Source organism: Babylonia areolata, chromosome 25 (assembly GCF_041734735.1).
Source record: "Babylonia areolata isolate BAREFJ2019XMU chromosome 25, ASM4173473v1, whole genome shotgun sequence".
Classification (NCBI taxonomy): domain Eukaryota; kingdom Metazoa; phylum Mollusca; class Gastropoda; order Neogastropoda; family Buccinidae; genus Babylonia; species Babylonia areolata.
Genome location: NC_134900.1, coordinates 37,155,657 through 37,175,633, shown reverse-complemented (window position 1 = coordinate 37,175,633; position 19,977 = coordinate 37,155,657). Strand labels below are relative to the sequence as shown.

Here is a 19,977-nt window from a genome sequence, read left to right as displayed (position 1 = left end):
ACAGGAGTAGGAGTCAGGATGGTTGCCGGAAAAAGAGGGCGCTAGTCAGGGATGCAAAGGGGAGGTAACCTACTTCAGGAGGTTATCGGCCGTAGTAACTTTCGTTTTCTCCGCATAGGCGGGTAGTAGTTTGCACAGGACAGGAATCGGACCCCTGGCAGAGTCTGCACTAGTGGGTCACGGTTAAGTATGTGTAATTAAATGTAAATTTAAAATATAACTACACACAGATACAGACACATATACAGACACACATAAACACACACACACATTCATATCAGATTCCCACATTTTAATGATCCCTGAATACATTGTGTTGCATCAATTATCATTGTTCAATTTTTGCAGAAAATTCAACCACAAAACTTGATTACATTTTCTTTCTCTCAACATCTTTTCAATACATCACTCACTGACTTTTATATTAAAAAAAAAAAAAAAAATCGGTCTGGCACAATCAAACTATTTTTTTTCCAAAAATAAAACAAAATCACACACACAAATCATTACTGAGCAAAAGTGAATACAGTAAAACATTTTTTTTTTTTTAAACACATACATTGTACATCACTCTGGTTACTTTTTATGGCCTCAATTTTTTAAAAAAAAATAAAGTTGCTCTGTTTATAAAAAAAAAAACATGTGGAGTGTGGTGTGTGGTAAATGTGAATGTAAAATGAACAGGATGGCCAAACGATACATATAAAATTGTACCCTATTTCACTAACAAATGTCTATGCTAATTATTACATACCCTTCTTCATGAACATTTGGTCATGTTTCTATTACCTGTAAGTCATTTCTTCCTGTCCCATGTTCGAGTTACTCCCACTCTGCTCATTCTGAATCCCTCATACACAGCAACACCTTGTGTGTCTGTCACTGTCCCAGCATCGTCAGTCCACAGGGAACTATCAGAGTTAACCCAGTCACTTCACTGGTGTTCTGTAGTACCTGTTCTGAATCAACAACCAACATACTTAGGACACTACCTACTAAGTCCCCTACTTAAAAACATAATTCAATTATACATACTTAACCGTGACCCACTTGTGCAGACTCCGGCAGAGGTCTGACATTCAAACATAACTGCTTAGTCGCAGAGCCAGAATAAGTCTCCCCATCCACCACCACCAACCCCCAGAGTGGAGACTGCCATCGTGTCCCTCCTACATCAGCCGCCCCCCCATGAATCTGCCAACACTGAAGACCCCGAATCACCCCAAGCATGGAAGTGGACAGACATCTAATACCCCCGAAAGCGGAGTATGGCTGCCTACATGGCGGGGTAAAAACGGTCATACACGTAAAAAGCCCACTCGCGTATACACGAGTGAACGTGGGAGTTGAAGCCCAGGAACGCAGAAGACGACGACGGACATCTAATGTGTTTTCCACAGCCATCCTTCAGGTACCAACCACCTACAGCCACCCTTTCTGGGGTGTGTTCCCGACTTCACATCTTTCACACATCTGCTTTTCTTCCACCGGGTTAGCAAAGAAAAAAGAACATTAATGTTGAAATCCTTCCTCGGATACAAAACCTGCCTAAAGGACCTCATGCTGAACAGTGACACAATATACCCATCCTTTGCTTTTCTGTGGGGCAATTAAGACACACACAAAATACAACCCCTTCATATAAAAACGCTCTCTAGTATATAGCAAATCACATACACACTTTCTAAAATCCCCAAAACCGTCAAAGAACTAAAAACGCACCCAGCTCTCAGCCATACACAAAAACCACCACTGATACAATGTCCATTCTGCACACCAGTCAGTCACCATATCTTTGGCACCAGGATGAGGAGGGGGGGGTGATGATCACACACACACACACACACAGAGGATGGAAGGTGATGCCAGTGGTGGTGACCAGGTGCCAGATGATCAGCAGTGTCACCTGTCAGGCATCTGAGGTGAGAGGCTGCTGTTTTTCACATGGTCATGCCACAACCACCCCTCCACTCACCGCACAGGCACCTGAAACAAACATATTTCTTCATTATCCAACAGGTGACACTGCTGATCAACTGTTTCTGACCACACAATCACGCCCAAACTACCCCACCCCTCTCAGCACAGGCACCTGAAACAAACACCTGAAACCTGTTCCCTACCTGTCCCACACCCACACACAGATCACACCTGTTCCCTACCTGTCCCACACACACACACAGATCACACCTGTTCCCTACCTGTCCCCCCCACACACAGCACAGAGCAAAGACAAGGCAGACACAGATCACACCTGTTCCCTACCTGTCCTACACACACACTAAAGACAAGGCAGACACAGATCACACCTGTTCCCTACCTGTCCTACACACACACACTAAAGACAAGGCAGACACAGATCACACCTGTTCCCTACCTGTCCCACACACACACACTGAAGACAAGGCAGACACAGATCACACCTGTTCCCTACCTGTCCCACACACACACTAAAGACAAGGCAGACACAGATCACACCTGTTCCCTACCTGTCCCACACACACACACTAAAGACAAGGCAGACACAGATCACACCTGTTCCCTACCTGTCCCCCACACACACACTAAAGACAAGGCAGACACAGATCACACCTGTTCCCTACCTGTCCCACACACACACAGCACAGAGCAAAGACAAGGCAGACACAGATCACACCTGTTCCCTACCTGTCCCACACACACACTAAAGACAAGGCAGACACAGATCACACCTGTTCCCTACCTGTCCCACACACACACTAAAGACAAGGCAGACACAGATCAAGCCTGTTCCCTACCTGTCCCCCACACACATCACAGAGCAAAGGCAAGGCAGACACAGATCACACCTGTTCCCTACCTGTCCCACACACACACACTGAAGACAAGGTAGACACAGATCACACCTGTTCCCTACCTGTCCCACACACACACTAAAGACAAGGCAGACACAGATCACACCTGTTCCCTACCTGTCCCACACACACACTAAAGACAAGGCAGACACAGATCACACCTGTTCCCTACCTGTCCCACACACACTAAAGACAAGGTAGACACAGATCACACCTGTTCCCTACCTGTCCCCCACACACACTAAAGACAAGGCAGACACAGATCACACCTGTTCCCTACCTGTCCCACACACACTAAAGACAAGGCAGACACAGATCACACCTGTTCCCTATCTGTCCCACACAGATCACACCTGTTCCCTATCTGTCCCACACACACACTAAAGACAAGGCAGACACAGATCACACCTGTTCCCTACCTGTCCCACACACACACTAAAGACAAGGCAGACAGAGATCACACCTGTTCCCTACCTGCCCACACAGACACAGCACAGAGCAAAGACAAGGCAGACACAGATCACACCTGTTCCCTACCTGTCCCACACACACACTAAAGACAAGGCAGACACAGATCACACCTGTTCCCTATCTGTCCCACACACACACACTGAAGACAAGGCAGACACAGATCACACCTGTTCCCTATCTGTCCCACACACACACTGAAGACAAGGCAGACACAGATCACACCTGTTCCCTATCTGTCCCACACACACACTAAAGACAAGGCAGACACAGATCACACCTGTTCCCTACCTGTCCCACACACACACACTAAAGACAAGGCAGACACAGATCACACCTGTTCCCTACCTGTCCCACACACACACACTAAAGACAAGGCAGACACAGATCACACCTGTTCCCTACCTGTCCCACACACACACTAAAGACCAGGCAGACACAGATCACACCTGTTCCCTACCTGTCCCACACACACACTAAAGGCAAGGCAGACACAGATCACCTGTTCCCTACCTGTCCACACAGACACAGACACAGCACAGAGCAAAGGCAGACACAGATCACACCTGTTCCCTACCTGTCCCCCCCACACACTAAAGACAAGGCAGACACAGATCACACCTGTTCCCTACCTGTCCCACACACACACTAAAGACAAGGCAGACACAGATCACACCTGTTCCCTACCTGTCCCACACACACACAGCACAGAGCAAAGGCAAGGCAGACACAGATCACACCTGTTCCCTACCTGCCCACACAGACACAGCACAGAGCAAAGGCAAGGCAGACACAGATCACACCTGTTCCCTACCTGTCCACACAGCACAGAGCAAAGGCAAGGCAGACACAGATCACACCTGTTCCCTACCTGTCCCACACACACACAGCACAGAGCAAAGGCAACGCAGACACAGATCACACCTGTTCCCTACCTGTCCACACAGACAGCACAGAGCAAAGACAAGGCAGACACAGATCACACCTGTTCCCTACCTGCCCACACGGACAGCAGACAGCTAGGACAGGGCAGACACAGCTTTGCGGGCAGCATCGTCGAGGTCTCCTGCCGACACAATGGGCAGCTGACTCTCCTCCAGGATCTTCTTGGCTTCGTCCACATTGGTGCCTGGAATACGCCACCACCAGAGTGCATGGTTAGCATTGGTATCATCATCATCATCCTTCTTTTCCCTCTTCATTGGGCACAATAGCCGAATGGTTAAAGCGTTGAACTTACAATCTGAGGGTCCGAGGTTCGAATCTCGGTGGCGCCTGGTGGGTAAAGGGTAGAGATTTTTCCTATCTCCCAGGTCAACATATGTGCAGACCTGCTAGTGCCTGAACTCCCTTTGTGTGAATACACACGCAGGTCAAATATGCACATTAAAGATCCTGTAATTCATGTCAGCGTATGGTGGGTTATGGAAACAAGAACATACCCAGCATGCACACCCCCGAAAACTGAGTACGGCTGCCTACATTGCGGGATAAATAAACAAAACAGTCATGCACGTAAAATGTTACATGTCTGAGTGTGTATGTGTGAGTGCATGAAATCTGACTGAATGACACAGGAAACGAAAGATGAGCACCCAGTGGCAGCCGTCAGTCGGCTCTACCCAGGTAGGCAGCCTGTTGTGTAAATGACCCTGTGTTTGTAAAGCGCTTTGAGCTTGTTCTCCGACTGAGGATAGGCACTATATAAGTATCCATATCAATCAATCAATATTATTATTATTATTGTACATATAAAGGTGTTCAGGCACTAGGAGTGCACCACCATAGTGCAGGGTTATCATTGGTGTTAGTATTATCATTCTTCTGCTGCTGCTGCTTCTTCAACTTAACGTTCTTCTCCTCCTCCCCCTTCTTCTTATCCTTATTATTATTATTGTTATTATTATTATTATAATCATTATTATACACACAAAGGTGTTCAAGCACTAGCAGTACACCACCACAGTACGGGGTTATTGTTATCATTCTTCTCCTCCTCCTGCTTCTTCTTATCATTAGTATTATGGTTATTATACACACAAAGGTGGTTCAGCCACTAGCAGGTCTGCACATCTGTTGACCTGGGAGACCCTTACCTCACCAGGCACTGCGACCAGGGTTTTAATCCAAGACCCTTAGATTGAAAGTTTGATGTTTTAACCACTAGGCTGTAGCATGAATGCTGGCCGTTAAGGAGAAGCGTGAGTGAAGGAAGCATGACTCAACTTCTGGAGACGCTTTCCCTTGCAACACCTGTGGGAAGTGCTGCGCATCCAGAATCGGCCTCTTCTCCCATATGAAGACACACATCGACAGATAAGCCTGCCTGCCTACTCATCCGTCGATCCGATGGGAGACTCCATTCATTCAAGTAGCTTGTATGAGTCAAGGTTCCCACAGACGTGACCAAACAAAATTCCAGACTTTCTCCAGATCATTTCCACACTACACAGAAAATTTGCCAAACAGAAAGCCAAACTGAACTAAATTTCCATCTGCAACACCACAGACAAAAGAAATAGCCAGATACCCCATTATCATTGTTCAAATTTTCACCACTTACTGTTTTTTTCAATTGTTTCAATGCATAAATCTCTGTTTAATGGTACTGGTCAAGGGTTTTATCAAAATACCAAGACTTTTCCAGACCCTGAGGGCAAAACATTTTTTTCCATGGAAATAGTTCTCTCATTTTCCCACATCTTTTCCAACCCTGGAAATAGTTCTCATTTTCCCACATCTTTTCCAACCATGGAAATGGTTCTCATTTTCCCACATCTTTTCCAACCATGGAAATGGTTCTTTCATATCCCAAAGTCTTTTCCAACCCTGTAAATGGTTCTCTCCTTTTGTCAAGACCTTTCCAACCATGGAAACATTTCTCTCATTTTTCCAAGACTTTTTCCAGACTCCCATGACTCTAAGCAAATCCTGACATCCAATGAGAGACATGACGGTGATGCAGAGTGACTGACCTTCCAGCCTGACCACCAGAGGCAGCTGAAGGTTGATGGACCTGCAGGCACTGGTGATGCCTTTAGCAATGGTGGCGCAGTTCACGATGCCCCCAAAGATGTTCACCAGGATCGCCTTCACCTGGAGAACACAGCGTCTACATGAAACATCACCCTCGTCAACATCCTCATCATAATCATTATCACTAAATGACACAAGACAGACAGCACACAGTGTTTATATGACACGTCACTGGCATCAACTTCCTCGACATCCTCATCATAGTCATTATCACCAACAGGGAAAGACAGACATCACACAATGTTTAAATGTCACTTCTTCATCATCGTCATTAACAAGGACCAACAGACATGACACAACTTGTGGATTCCACATCATCATCACCAACTTCCAAGGAGAAAAAATGAAAAGATATGCTGTCCCCACACCCACACCCCATACATTTTGTGGGGATCGAACCAGTGCCCTCAGATTCTCTCGCTTCCTAGGCAGATGCATTACCACCAGGCCAACACTCTACTGGTCTGAGGATTGATGGGATGGACGTGGGGGAGGGACGTGCTGACCTGGACAAAGGCACACAAACAGAACAACTGTGGGACAAACAAAATGTGGCCTGACATCTATGCCCCCAAAATGTGGAGTGTTAACCTTGTGGAATCCCACATATGCCAGTGTTTTCTCCCCCTCCGTCACACCCAAGTGGTGGTCTGGATGCTGTCATTCAGTTGACACAATTAACTCTTTCCATACGAACGGCGAAAGAGACGACGTTAACAGCGTTTCACCCCAATTACCATCATCAAAATACTGCAAGCGGAAGGCTCTTATACTGAAGACGTGAATGTTGACAAAGAATACCACAATTCTAATGACAGAAGCTAAAGGTTGGGTCATTTAGACACCCACTGGACATCCGAGGGGTCTGTGTAAAGAAGAGGGGACTGGCCGTACTGAGTGAGTTAAGCGAGAACCTGTGTGCCGCATGCACTTGGCACATATAAAAAGAATCCACGGCACCAAAAGGGTTGTCCCTAGTTAAATATTCTATAGAAAAATCCACTTTAATAAGAAAACAAAGACACTTTCACGAGCAGAAAAAAATACCCCCCAAAATGGGTGGCGCTCACTGTAGTGACACGCTCTCCTTGGGGAGTAATTTCACACAAAGAAATCTGTTGTGACAAAGAGTAAAACTATTCGACAGAATACGAAACCACTTTAACTGAATCAGCGTCATCAATAAAACTACAGAAAAACAACCAGTCACAAACAACAACAAATGTAAGAAATCATAAACAAATGAACCAGCGTCAAACAAAACACCAAAACCCACCTTATACATCTGCAAGTCTGAGGGCTAAACAAACTGGAATATGCTGTAAACATAAAAATTTTAAATAAGATATTTTATTTACAGTTTTGAGAAGATTTTTTTGTTGAAACGTGGTAACAGCCCTGAGATGGCCTAAACGGTCGGCTGGGCTCTAAACAACATGAATTGAATGAATTGGAATATGCTGTGTCCATACCCAAAATTACCTTCATAACATTGTAAACAAATCAATCAATCAATGAAGAAACAAATGAAGACATGCACAACACACACACACACACACATACAAAAAACACACCACCACCATCCCCCCAAAAAAGAAAAAAAATTCCAACAAAAAACAAAAAACACCTGATGTTTACCTGCGAGTCAGAGGTGAGCAGCTTGAAGGCGTGGAACACCTGGTTCTCTGTGACGGTGCCCCCCACGTCCAGGAAGTTGGCTGGGGATCCTCCATGAAGCTGGATGATGTCCATCGTAGCCATGGCCAGTCCTGCCCCGTTCACTGTCACACAGACATCAACACATCAGTAACAAAGACAGTCCTGCCCTGTTCACTGTCACACAGACATCATCAGACACATCAGTAACAAAGACAGTCCTGCCCCGTTCACTGTCGCACAGACATCAACACATCAGTAACAAAGACAGTCCTGCCCCGTTCACTGTCACACAGACATCAACACATCAGTAACAAAGACAGTCCTGCCCTGTTCACTGTCACACAGACATCATCAGACACATCAGTAACAAAGACAGTCCTGCCCCGTTCACTGTCACACAGACATCATCAGACACATCAGTAACAAAGACAGTCCTGCCCTGTTCACTGTCACACAGACATCATCAGACACATCAGTAACAAAGACAGTCCTGCCCCGTTCACTGTCACACAGACCCATCAGTAACAAAGACAGTCCTGCCCTGTTCACTGTCACACAGACATCACACACATCAGTAACAAAGACAGTCCTGCCCCGTTCACTGTCACACAGACATCACACACATCAGTAACAAAGACAGTCCTGCCCCATTCACTGTCACACAGACATCATCACATCAGTAACAAAGACAGTCCTGCCCTGTTCACTGTCACACAGACAACACACACATCAGTAACAAATGTCCCCATGTTCAGTGAGGTATGGAGACATGAAAATACCCATATATGCACGTTTAAGTTCCCATAATCCATGTCCAAGTGTTTGGTGAGATATGAAGACATGAAAACACCCTGCATACATCAACCACGACAGTCGTCAGCAAGTCAATGCTGGTCATGTAGCAGAAAGAAGAGGAAGAGATAAATGCTGACCTAGACAGGCGATGTTGCCATCCATGCCGATGTAGTTCAGGTTGTGTTTGGAGGCCTCCACTTCCCGGGGATCAGACTCCGCCATGTCGTCCATGGCAAAGATCTCCTTCTGCCGGAACTCCGCGTTGTCGTCAAAGTTGATTTTGGCATCAAAGCACACCACTGTCCAAAACACAAAACACATGGTCGTCAAAGTTAAATTTGGCATCAAAGCACACCACTGTCCAAAACACAAAACACAAGGTCGTCAAAGTTAAATTTGGCATCAAAGCACACCACTGTCCAAAACACAAAACACAAGGTCGTCAAAGCTGATTTTGGCATCAAAACACACCACTGTCCAAAACAGAGAACACATGGTCGGCAAAGTTGATTTTGGCATCTTCTTCTTCTTCTGTGTTCGTGGGCTGCAACTCCCACGTTCACTCGTATGCACACGAGTGGGCTTTTACGTGTATGACCGTTTTTACCCCGCCATGTAGGCAGCCATACTCCGTTTTCGGGGGAGATTTTGGCATCAAAGCACACCACTGTCCAAAACAGAGAACACATGGTCGGCAAAGTTGATTTTGGCATCGAAACACACCAATGTCCAAAACACAGAACACATGGTCGTCAAAGTTGATTTTGGCATCTTAACACACCACTGTCCGAAACAGAGAACACATGGTCGTCAAAGCTGATTTTGGCATCAAAGCACACCACTGTCCAAAACACATAACACATGGTCGTCAAAGTTGATTTTGGCATCAAAGCACATCACAGTCCAAAACAGAACAGACTGTCATCAAAGTTGATTTTGGCATCAAAACACACCACTGTCCAAAACAGAGAACACATGGTCGGCAAAGTTGAATTTGGCATCAAAGCACACCACTGTCCAAAACAGAACACATGGTCGTCAAAGTTGAATTTGGCATCAAAGCACACCACTGTCCAAAACAGAACACATGGTCGTCAAAGTTGATTTTGGCATCAAAGCACACCACTGTCCAAAACAGAGAACACATGGTCGTCAAAGTTGATTTTGGCATCAAAGCACACCACTGTCCAAAACAGAACACATGGTCGGCAAAGTTGAATTTGGCATCAAAGCACGCCACAGTCCAAAACAGAATAGATTGTCATCAAAGTTGATTTTGGCATCAAAGCACACCACTGTTCAAAACTTTTTTTTTTTTCAACAAACATCATCTTAATGCAGATTGTATTCAAATCACTGGCACCAAAAGCAGGCACTGTTTATAAAAACGGACAAAAAAATCAATTTTTGTCACTGGAATTCACTGTGTGTGTTTGAGGGATGGCTAACACTTTCACTTTACTCTGACCCCCACACCCTACCCCCCACCATCATGAGTGTGTATGCATGTGTGTGTGTGTGAGTGTGTGTGTGTGAGTGTGTGTGTGTGTGTGTGTGCATGTGTGTGAGTGCATCTGTGTGTGTGTGTGTGTGTGTGTGCAAGCATACTGGTGTGTTCATACCTCTCCCGTCGTCGGTCTCCCCAAAAGGGTTGATCTCCACCTGCGTAGCGTCTACCTTCAGAAACAGCTCGTACAGCTTCTTGATCTGATCAGCAGCCTGAAACGCCAACACACACCATCAGCACCATTTTTAGATCGATGAATCTGTCTCTCCCCCTCTTTCTATTCATATATATACATAAAAATAATGATAAATATAGATATAGATACATAGGCAGATAGATTTAAATGCATGTAGGTATGTATGTATGCATAAAAATCAAAACAAAATAAACAATATCAGTAAATACATCATATTACAATATCTTCTTCGTTCTTGGGCTACAACTCCCATGTTCACTCATATGTACACAAGTGGGCTTTTACATGTATGACCATTTTTACCCCACCATGTAGGCAGCCATACTCTGTTTTTGGGGTTGTGCATGCTGGGTATGTTCTTGTTTCCATAACCCACTGAACACTGACATGGATTACAGGATCATCAACCTGCGTATTTGATCTTCTGCTTGTGTATACACACAAAGGGGGTTCAGGCACAAGCAGGTCTGCACATATGTTGACCTGGGAGATCAGAAAAATCTCCACCCTTTACCTACCAGACGCTGTTACCAAGATTCAAACCTGGGACCCTCAGATTGAAAGTCCAATGCTTTAACCACTTGGCTATTGCCCCTGTCATGATACAATATCAAAATGAATGAAAAGTTGAAGGCAAATGACTGAAGCAAAATGAGACCAAAAACTAGGGTAAAAAAAAGTGTGTGTACTGTTTACCTCTTTTGTCTTGTCACCAACAAACCCCAGGTTCTGAGCCATGTTGGTCGCCTGTTCCTCCGTCATCCCCACCTCGATGTCGATGGGGTCCTGACAACAGCAAAATACACTGTCAGGAAGGAAGCCTTTTTCGTTCAGTTTGAAGGCGGTGACAGTAAAATTGGTTGGAGACATAATTTGACAAAAAACAAGAATGCCAGAGAATCGACAGACAGACAGAAAATACGAAAAAAAAACTTAGCCATATGAAGAGCACAGGAACTGGAGTCATGATGGCTGCTGGAAAAAGAGGGCGCTAGTCAGGGGGGCAAAGGGGAGGTTACCTACTTCCGGGAGGTTATCGGCCATAGCTACTTTCGTTTTCTCCGCATAGGCGGATAGTAATTTGCACAGGACAAGAATGTTAGACCCCTGCCGGAGTCTGCACTAGTGGGTCACAGTTAAGTATGTGTTAATTTTTTTTTTTTTTTAATGTTGCACTGCTCACAGTGCTCACTTTACCTGTCTAATACATGACGATCTCGACGATTACACCTATGTGCTTCTCAGCTTTGTTTTCTGAGGAGTCCCTGTTTGGATCTACATGGGCGTTCACAGGGAAACTGGGCTCTGTAGGCATTGCTGCTGCTGCTGCTTTCCTCTTCTCATAGGCGTCAGCAATGCTGCTGTGGTGGTTCTTCTCAAAGCTGTCGTGTGCTTTTTTTTTTTTGCTTTTTTTTTTCTCCAAGGCCTGACTAAGCGCGTTGGGTTACGCTGCTGGTCAGGCATCTGCTTGGCAGATGTGGTGTAGCGTATATGGTTTTGTCCGAACGCAGTGACGCCTCCTTGAGCTACTGAAACTGAAACTGAAACTGTAATAGCAAGCCAGCCGGTCCTGTCCTGTGCGCTCCTGTAACTGCTTTGGGGGGATTCCAGCATGCGCAACGCTGGCCTTCACACACTCCTTGTAGCGTTCTCCAGGCCGTCCTCACTCTTTTGCCAAGGCAGATTCCACCACAGAGGAGCTGCTTAGAGATTCTGGAGTCATTCCGTTCGGATGATGTGCCCTGTCCAATGAAGGTGGGCTTTGAGGATGATGGCTTTGATGCTTGTGGGCTCTGCTCAGTCTAAAATCTCCAGATCTGTGACCTTGTCCTGCCAATCCAAGCCAAGGATTGTGCACAGCTGCACACGTGGAAGAGGAGAGCTCCAGCATTCACTCTCACAACTAATAATGATACTAAAAGGAATTTTTTTATCTAAAATTACGTTTAAATAACATACTTACCATGACCCAACAAGTGCAGACTCCGGCAGGGGTCTGACATTCCTGTCCTGTGCAAACTACTATCCGCCTATGCGGAGAAAAGGAAAGTAACTACAGCCGATAACCTCCCAGAAGTAGGTAACCTCCCCTTTGTCCCGCTGGCTAATAATGATACTAAATATACACAGTACCATATCTGCTTTAAAAATCAAAAGCAGATGCCTGACACAAGCGGAGACTTCATATGCTGCTGGACAGCCTACCACAGATAAATAAATAAATATATATATATATAGAGAGAGAGAGGCAAAACTATGTATATAACATAAACCTGAAATGAACTAAACAAGTGTACCCCCCACCCCCTACCTCCCCCCATACCTTGAAGATGGCGTCAGGGTTTTTCTCGGCCACCTCCTCAATGTCCATGCCGCCCTGAGGACTGCCGACCATGACCGGCCCCCCAAAGCCACGATCCATGAGGATGGCAAAGTACGTCTCCCTTTCAATGTCCAGGGCCTCCGCCACCATCACCTGTCAGTCATACAGCTTTGTTGGTGTTTGCTTGTTGACTCACTTGTGTAAACAAAGTGAGTCTATGTTTTAACCCGGTGTTCGGTTGTCTGTGTGTGTGTGTGTGTGTCCGTGTGTTTGTTTGTCCGTGGTAAACTTTAACATTGACATTTTCTCTGCAAATACTTTGTCAGTTGACACCAAATTTGGAATAAAAATAGGAAAAATTCAGTTCTTTCCAGTCATCTTGTTTAAAACAATATTGCGCCTCTGGAATGGGCACAAATTTTTTTTTTTAAAAGAAGCCTAATTATATGCAAACTGCATTTACTGTTATATTTATATTTTTTGTATTCTCTAAACTTGGCACTTTGACCTTTTATTCTGACACAACAACTAGAGGAGTCATTATTATCATTTTTTGTTCAAACAGGAACTTCTTTTGCTAAGCATGGAATTTTTATTTATTTTGCAAACGTTTTGGTGCAGATAGTAAAAAAGGGAAATTACTCTGTAATTAATGCTAGGGGACGTAATTTATCACAAGTGAGTCTTGAAGGCCTTGCCTCTCTTGTTTTTGTTATTGTCATCATCATCACTATTGTTATAACCATGTGTTTGCTCTGTGTTGTCCATGTGTTCTGTGTGGTTTGTTCAGGATTAAAAGGAAATTTTCTTTCTAAAATTACGTTTAAGTAACGTACTTACCGTGACCCACTAGTGCAGACTCCGGCAGGGGTCTGTCACGGTTAAGTATGTGTAATTAAAGAGGCTATACCAGTCTTGAATAAAAGCTTATTTGTGTTTGCACATTTCTTCTGTCTTTGCTGCTGTGTGCACATGTCAGATGATCGGTATAAGGACAGGCCCGGCGCTTCCTTTTTGAGGAAGCGTCTGGGTTTGTTCCAATGTACCTTTTAGTTACCTGTGTGCTAGGTGAATCAGTAGCGTAAGCAGCACTGACTTGAAGTTGTGTACCTTGTGAATGGAGAGAGTTACCACTCTTTACTATTTGTTAATCATTTCATCTCCATGCCTAATTGTTTGATCATTTCCATATTGTTATCACTGTTATCTTGATTGTTGTTATTGTTATTTTTATCATTATTATGATTATCATCATTATCATAATAATTTTCATCATTCTTCTTATTATTATCAATATCGTTATTTGTTTCTGCTAATGTTATTACAACTGTTCTTATCATTATCACTGTTGTTAATAGCATTACTATTATTGTTATTTCTTTATCATAATTACTATAATAATAATAATCATCATCATCATTATTATAATCACTATTATTAATATCATTACTATCACCATCAGTATTATTAATGTTATCTTTTTTTAATTTATGTATTATTATTATCATCATCATAATCATTGTTGTTGGATTATTATTTCTTCATCATTATTGTTGCTGCTGCTATCATCATTAATATCATTATTATCATTATCGTCATTGTTGCTCATAAAACTCACACTAGGACTCACACACACACACTAGTGTTGACATAGTTGTTAATGCTGCGATAGTATTGTATGCTGTCATAGTTGTTAGTATTTCAATTCTTACTGTTATTTTATTGCTGCCTTTCTTTACTTGGGGAAGGGATGGGAGCACCACTTCTACGATGGTATCCCTATTGTGTTTTGCAGTAGTTAGGTGCAGAATGCACATGCGCATACATGCATGTTTGTGTGTGTCAGAGTATGTGAGTGTGAGAGCAACCCTTGTTATAGGCATGGAGTGTGGGATGATTGATGTCATATTTTTTTTAATACCTCGTGCACATGACATAATCTTCAGTTTTAACCCAATGAAAGAATAATGAGACCAGGAGTGTACATGATCAACAAACAATAAAGTGGCAACTCTCTCCATACACAAGGAACACAGCTTCATAAGCAGCACTGGCTTCAAGTTTAGTACCTTGTATAAAGAGGGTTACCACCCTTTACTGTCTGCCAATGAAAGTTGAGTTCCTTGTATAAAGAGGGTTACCACCCTTTATTGTCTGCCAATGAAAGAGCATTGCGTCTTGCTGAAAGCTGCAAACTGAAAGCTGAGAGCGGTTCCTTGGTTCACTCACCTTAGTGACTTTGACCCCTCCCTTGGGCGTCTGTTTTGTGGTCAGTTTGTTGCCCAGCATGCTCTTCACCAACCCCTCCACGTCCTTCGGGCTGTTGACAATCGACAAGGCAAACATCAAACAATGTAACAGACTCTAAACAGTACACATGACAAACATCAAATCATATAACTGACAATTCGAAACCACAGAACAGACAGTCCACAATACACATGACAACCATCAAACCAATTGTTCACCATTTCCAGGGTTCTGCATAGAAACAAATCATTCAGCCATTAGACTCTGATCTGGGGTTCACTGGTGACCATGATTCATGGCCCTGCTTTGGGGTGTCCCCAGGAAAGTCACTCTACTGATTTTCCCCGCTCTGCCGAGCTGTGAATGGGTGTCCGACTCTAGCTGGGGAACTTGAATACGGCAGAGGGTAAAGATTGGGCCCCTCCTTCCTCTAGGCACAGTATATATGAATTCACTGCTCTGACAGCTGTTAAAGGCTATGGGACCCTTAACCTTTGCAATTTCTTGATACTCATTTTTTTTCTTTCTAAGCATTGCATGACACACTCCTTCTTCTTCTTCGATCATGGGCTGCAACTACCACGTTCACTCGTGTGTACATGAGTGGGCTTTTATGTGCATGACCGTTTTTACCCCGCCTTTTAGGCAGCCATACTCCGTTTTCAGGGGCATGCATGCTAGGTATGTTCTTGTTTCCATAATCCACCGAACGCCAACATGGATTACAGGATCTTTAATGTGCGTGTTTGATCTTCTGCTTGCATATACACATGAAGGGGGTTCAGGCACTAGCAGGTCTGCACATATGTTGACCTGGGAGATTGGAAAAATCTCCACCCTTTACCCACCAGGCGCTGTTACCAAGATTTGAACTTGGGACCCTGAGATTAAAAATCCAAAACTTTAACCACTCGGCTACTGCGCCCATCGCATGACAGGACTCCAATTCAAAATAATTTTTGCAAAGTATATATGTAGACAAGTGAAAAGCACAGGAATATAATTTCACATATATGCTCAAAATTGACTAAAACTACACAAACATGTAGCAAATGACAGGACAGTATATATCAATATGTGACAGCATCACGTGCAGCTAGGTGAACGGACGTACATCAGGCATGCTGATATTTTGTCCATAACACATCTTTTGTTTTGACAGCTATATGGGCATATGTCAGGCATGCATATGTTTTTTTGCCCTGAAACCTCTCTTGTTTTGATAGCTATGTAGTCATACGTCAGGCATGTGAATGTTTTTTTCATGAAACATCTTTCATTCTAATGCTCACTTCTTGGTGAGATGGACCCCTCCCTTGAAGCCGGTGTCGAAGGTTCCTTTCCCTCTGCCCCCCGCCAGGATCTGCGCTTTGACGACATACTCTGGCACCGCTGAACGGTGGAGAAAGAAATCATGCTGTGTTAAAACAACACGTGTAGAACATCTAGACACGTGGATACATGACACTGAAACACTGGGGACAGGAAACCTGTCATTATTATGATCATCATTACCAATATTATTACCATTTTCAAAATTGTATTTCTTCATTGTCATTGCCATCAAAATTGTCGTCATCATCATCATTATTCCCATTATGTACAAGCACCCAGTCAGGTGACTCATCATCATCAACATACCATTTTTATTATTATCATCATCATCATCATCATCATCATCATCATTTTTATTATGTACAACCAATCATTCTGCAAGCCATTGTTATTATGATAATAAAAATCAGCATCATCATCAATATGTATAACCACTCACTCAGCTGTCCCTTAAACATCATCATCATATCATCATCAATATCATCACCACCACCATCTAGATGCACACCACTTACTCAGCTGTCCCTAATCATCATCAATATCATCATCATCATCATCACTGTAATCATCATCATCATCAATATCATCACCACCACCATCATTATCAAGATGCACACCACTCACTCAGCTGTCCATAATCATCATCAATATCATCATCATCACTACCATCATCATCATCAATATGTACACCACTCACTCAGCTGTCCAGCGATGGTGGCAGCGTCCTCAGGGGTGTCGGCCACTTTGAACTGCTGAACTGTCACTCCACTCTCTGCCAGCATACACAGGTCAGGAGGTCAGGGGTCATGCACACATAAATGTTGTCACAAAATTCATCAACTCTTTTTAAAATCCTTTTAAAAACCCAAAGGCAAAATTTTAAAATCTTGTGACACACCGTTGTCATATAATGGTTGGAAAGAATCAAATAAAATTACCTTCATTTTCTTTGTGTGTGTGTGTGTGCTTGTGTTCTTGTGGGTGTGTGGGTGGAAGGGTGTGTTTTCATCTGTGTGTGTGTGTATGTGTGTGTGTGTTGGGGCTCATGTACGTTTGTGTATTTGGGTCTGTGCACTTTTGTTTGTGCTTTCATATCTGTGAAACTGCAAGTTTGTTGCATATCTGTTATGCGCGTGCGCGTGTGTTGTGTGTGTGTGTGTGTGTGTATGCATGTGTGCATACATGTGGGTCTGTATGTTTTACATTTATTTGATTCTATTCTTCTTTCTTTTTCTTTGTTTTCTTTTTTTTCTTAAGGCCTGACTAAGCGCGTTGGGTTACGCTGCTGGTCAGGCATCTGCTTTGCAGATATGGGGAAGCATGCATGGATTTGTCTGAATGCAGTGACACCTCCTTGAGCTACTGATACTGATAGTGACACCTGCTTAAATTTTGTTTTTTTCAATTGTAAAAAAAAAGAAAGAAAAAAAAGAAAGGCAAGTCATTTTTATAATACAGTGAACAAAACAACTACTTTAAAAAAAAAATATATATATATATATATACAAACCCTGCATAAGCTTCTTGCTCTGGTACTCTTGCAAGTTCAGCCATCGTACCTGACTGGCACAGGGGAGGGAAGGCTGCACACAGCAAAAAAACACACGCCCCCATGAATTAGTGCACACAGCAAATAATTTTTTGTGTGTATGCACAAATGGATGATTTATTCATTGGGCCATAGCCCCTATGAGGGAGTAAACAAACATCTGCTGTGTCACATTTGTTTGAATAAACATAAAAAAATCTCTCTCTCTCTCTAGCAAACTGGAGAAGTATATTTACTCCCTTTTAGTTTTACGTTAGACTTTTGCTATGTGTAGCTCTACCAGTACATTTAAGCATCGTTATTCATTGCATTATATTATGTGTTATGTAGGTTACTACCATTCAATACAATCTAATGTATATACATGCAGGCATGTTTATAGCTCAATTACTCATTACCCCTTCATCTCTCTTCCTTCCTGTTCCACTCTCTTCTTCTCTCATCCCTTCCAAACCCCCAACGTTATTTTATTTTCTGATGTGTGCATCTCTTATGATTTAAATGTTACAACGACTGTGTTTGTGCCTTGATCATTTAGTACTGTGCTGAGTAGACCCTATTTAGGATGCAAACTGGATGCAGAAAAAGCACACCTGTGCTTGTCTATTGTCCTCAGATTTAATTTCATTTTCTCTCACCGCATAAAGTTCATACGTTGACAAGATGATTGCTTTGAAAGATTATTTCATTCCTTTGTATGGAAGTGCCACACCTAGGCTGTTCAAATATATATTATAGGCAATATCCACAATTTTTCCACTCAAGACAAGAATATTGCTCACAACAAGACGTGCACATTCAGTCTGCCAGTCACACAGAGGAGTGGAGGGCAAGAAATGTGGATATAGTCCAAACATGGACACACTCACCCCTTGGCACTCACTGATCTTTCAGACGAGCCTATATCATGAATTGTATTGAGGCATGTTGAGGACACAATGCCTGGCATTCTGTTGAACTAGTCACATGCATAGCCAGACACTGTTGAGCACATCAAAATGGAGCACCCAATACATAGATTAATTAATGCTACTGACAAAGCAAAAGAGGCCATATTTCCACAAGTGTGGGGAAGAAATTTAGGTATGTCGTCAAAATAAGTGCTACATATTATACACTGTTAATACTCATTACATGCAGTTAAAGAGAAGTTTCAAACTGTTTCATTTTCCCTGGCATCTTGACATTTGGGTTCAGAACACACTGGAAAAAGTGGGTCACATTTGTTGATCATGGACAAATAAAATCCTTACACAGCGAAAAGCACACTTTTCATTCTATATTTTTTTAAGTTTTCATCGAACTAGCTTCTGTGACCCATCTTTAGTTTGCTAGTACTTGTATTCACCATGAACCGCTGAATTGCCTCAGTAGGTCATAACAATACTTGTTACGTAATGATTCGACCCTGTCCCAATCTGTAAGATGTCTCATGTCTCACCCCTCGAAATTTCTACCCTGCTCAATTTTCCCCAAACCGTCTGATTTATCTGACGTCTCATACTCATCGTTTTTACATACTGTTCAAGCTAACCGAATAACAAATACGCTGACATCGCGACACAACGTCAATGACACTTCTGTGACTGCGTGACACTTGGAAGTCTCAAGAATGGGACGTGGGGGTAAGGGGAAAGCGGGGGGACTTGTCGAGTTTCAAGCGAACGGCGGTACGTAAAGAACTGGGTGATCAAAGCATACAGTAGTGCTTCTCTAACTGACAACCTCTAAACAACCCCTGATTCTATGCGTGGCAGCGAGTGTCAAGTCAACACGGCAGAAACTCACCCCTTTTGCACACAGCTGACGGAGAGCACACCTGCACAGAGCAGACGCCATGATCACAAGTCACGCAATAATCGTGATTTTGTGAGACCAAGTGAAATAATTTTGATATTCCGCAATAAAATATAGTTACAATGTTTTGGGGCGCAGCTTGCAGAAGAAAACCTGTAATAAGTTAACAAAGTACTGTTTTCATAAAATGTAAATATATTATCCATGCTGAATAACATTTGAAGCAGA

The 19,977-nt window shown here is 43.3% G+C and overlaps 1 protein-coding gene across 2 annotated transcripts; it reads right to left on the bottom strand.

Moving 5' to 3' along the window:
- Positions 1 to 265: 265 nt before the first annotated feature.
- LOC143299489 (succinate--CoA ligase [GDP-forming] subunit beta, mitochondrial-like) lies at positions 266 to 19,810 on the bottom strand. Of its 2 annotated transcripts, none has more exons than XM_076612727.1 (13): positions 19,741 to 19,810; positions 17,914 to 17,986; positions 17,101 to 17,175; positions 16,361 to 16,460; positions 15,048 to 15,138; positions 12,819 to 12,971; positions 11,192 to 11,281; positions 10,415 to 10,511; positions 8,930 to 9,091; positions 7,977 to 8,119; positions 6,278 to 6,398; positions 4,288 to 4,431; positions 266 to 1,986 (listed from the first exon to the last, which is right to left on the bottom strand). In XM_076612727.1, exons 1-12 carry the CDS (start codon positions 19,789 to 19,791, stop codon positions 4,322 to 4,324), a joined length of 1,266 nt encoding a protein of 421 aa, XP_076468842.1. In that variant the 5' UTR covers positions 19,792 to 19,810; the 3' UTR covers positions 266 to 1,986; positions 4,288 to 4,321. The 2 variants fall into 2 exon arrangements, with proteins under 2 accessions (XP_076468842.1, XP_076468841.1); XM_076612726.1 differs by having other exon boundaries at positions 267 to 1,986; positions 4,299 to 4,431.
- Positions 19,811 to 19,977: the final 167 nt, after the last annotated feature.

Coding starts and splice junctions, on each gene's coding strand:
- LOC143299489 (XM_076612727.1), bottom strand. CDS start 19,791: ATGGCGTCTGCTCTGTGCAGGTGTGCTCTCCGTCAGCTGTGTGCAAAA. Junction 12,972..15,047: donor GAGGGGTCAAAGTCACTAAG/GTGAGTGAACCA, acceptor TATGACTGACAG/GTGATGGTGGCGGAGGCCCT. Junction 11,282..12,818: donor ACCCTGACGCCATCTTCAAG/GTATGGGGGGAG, acceptor TGCTGTTGTCAG/GACCCCATCGACATCGAGGT.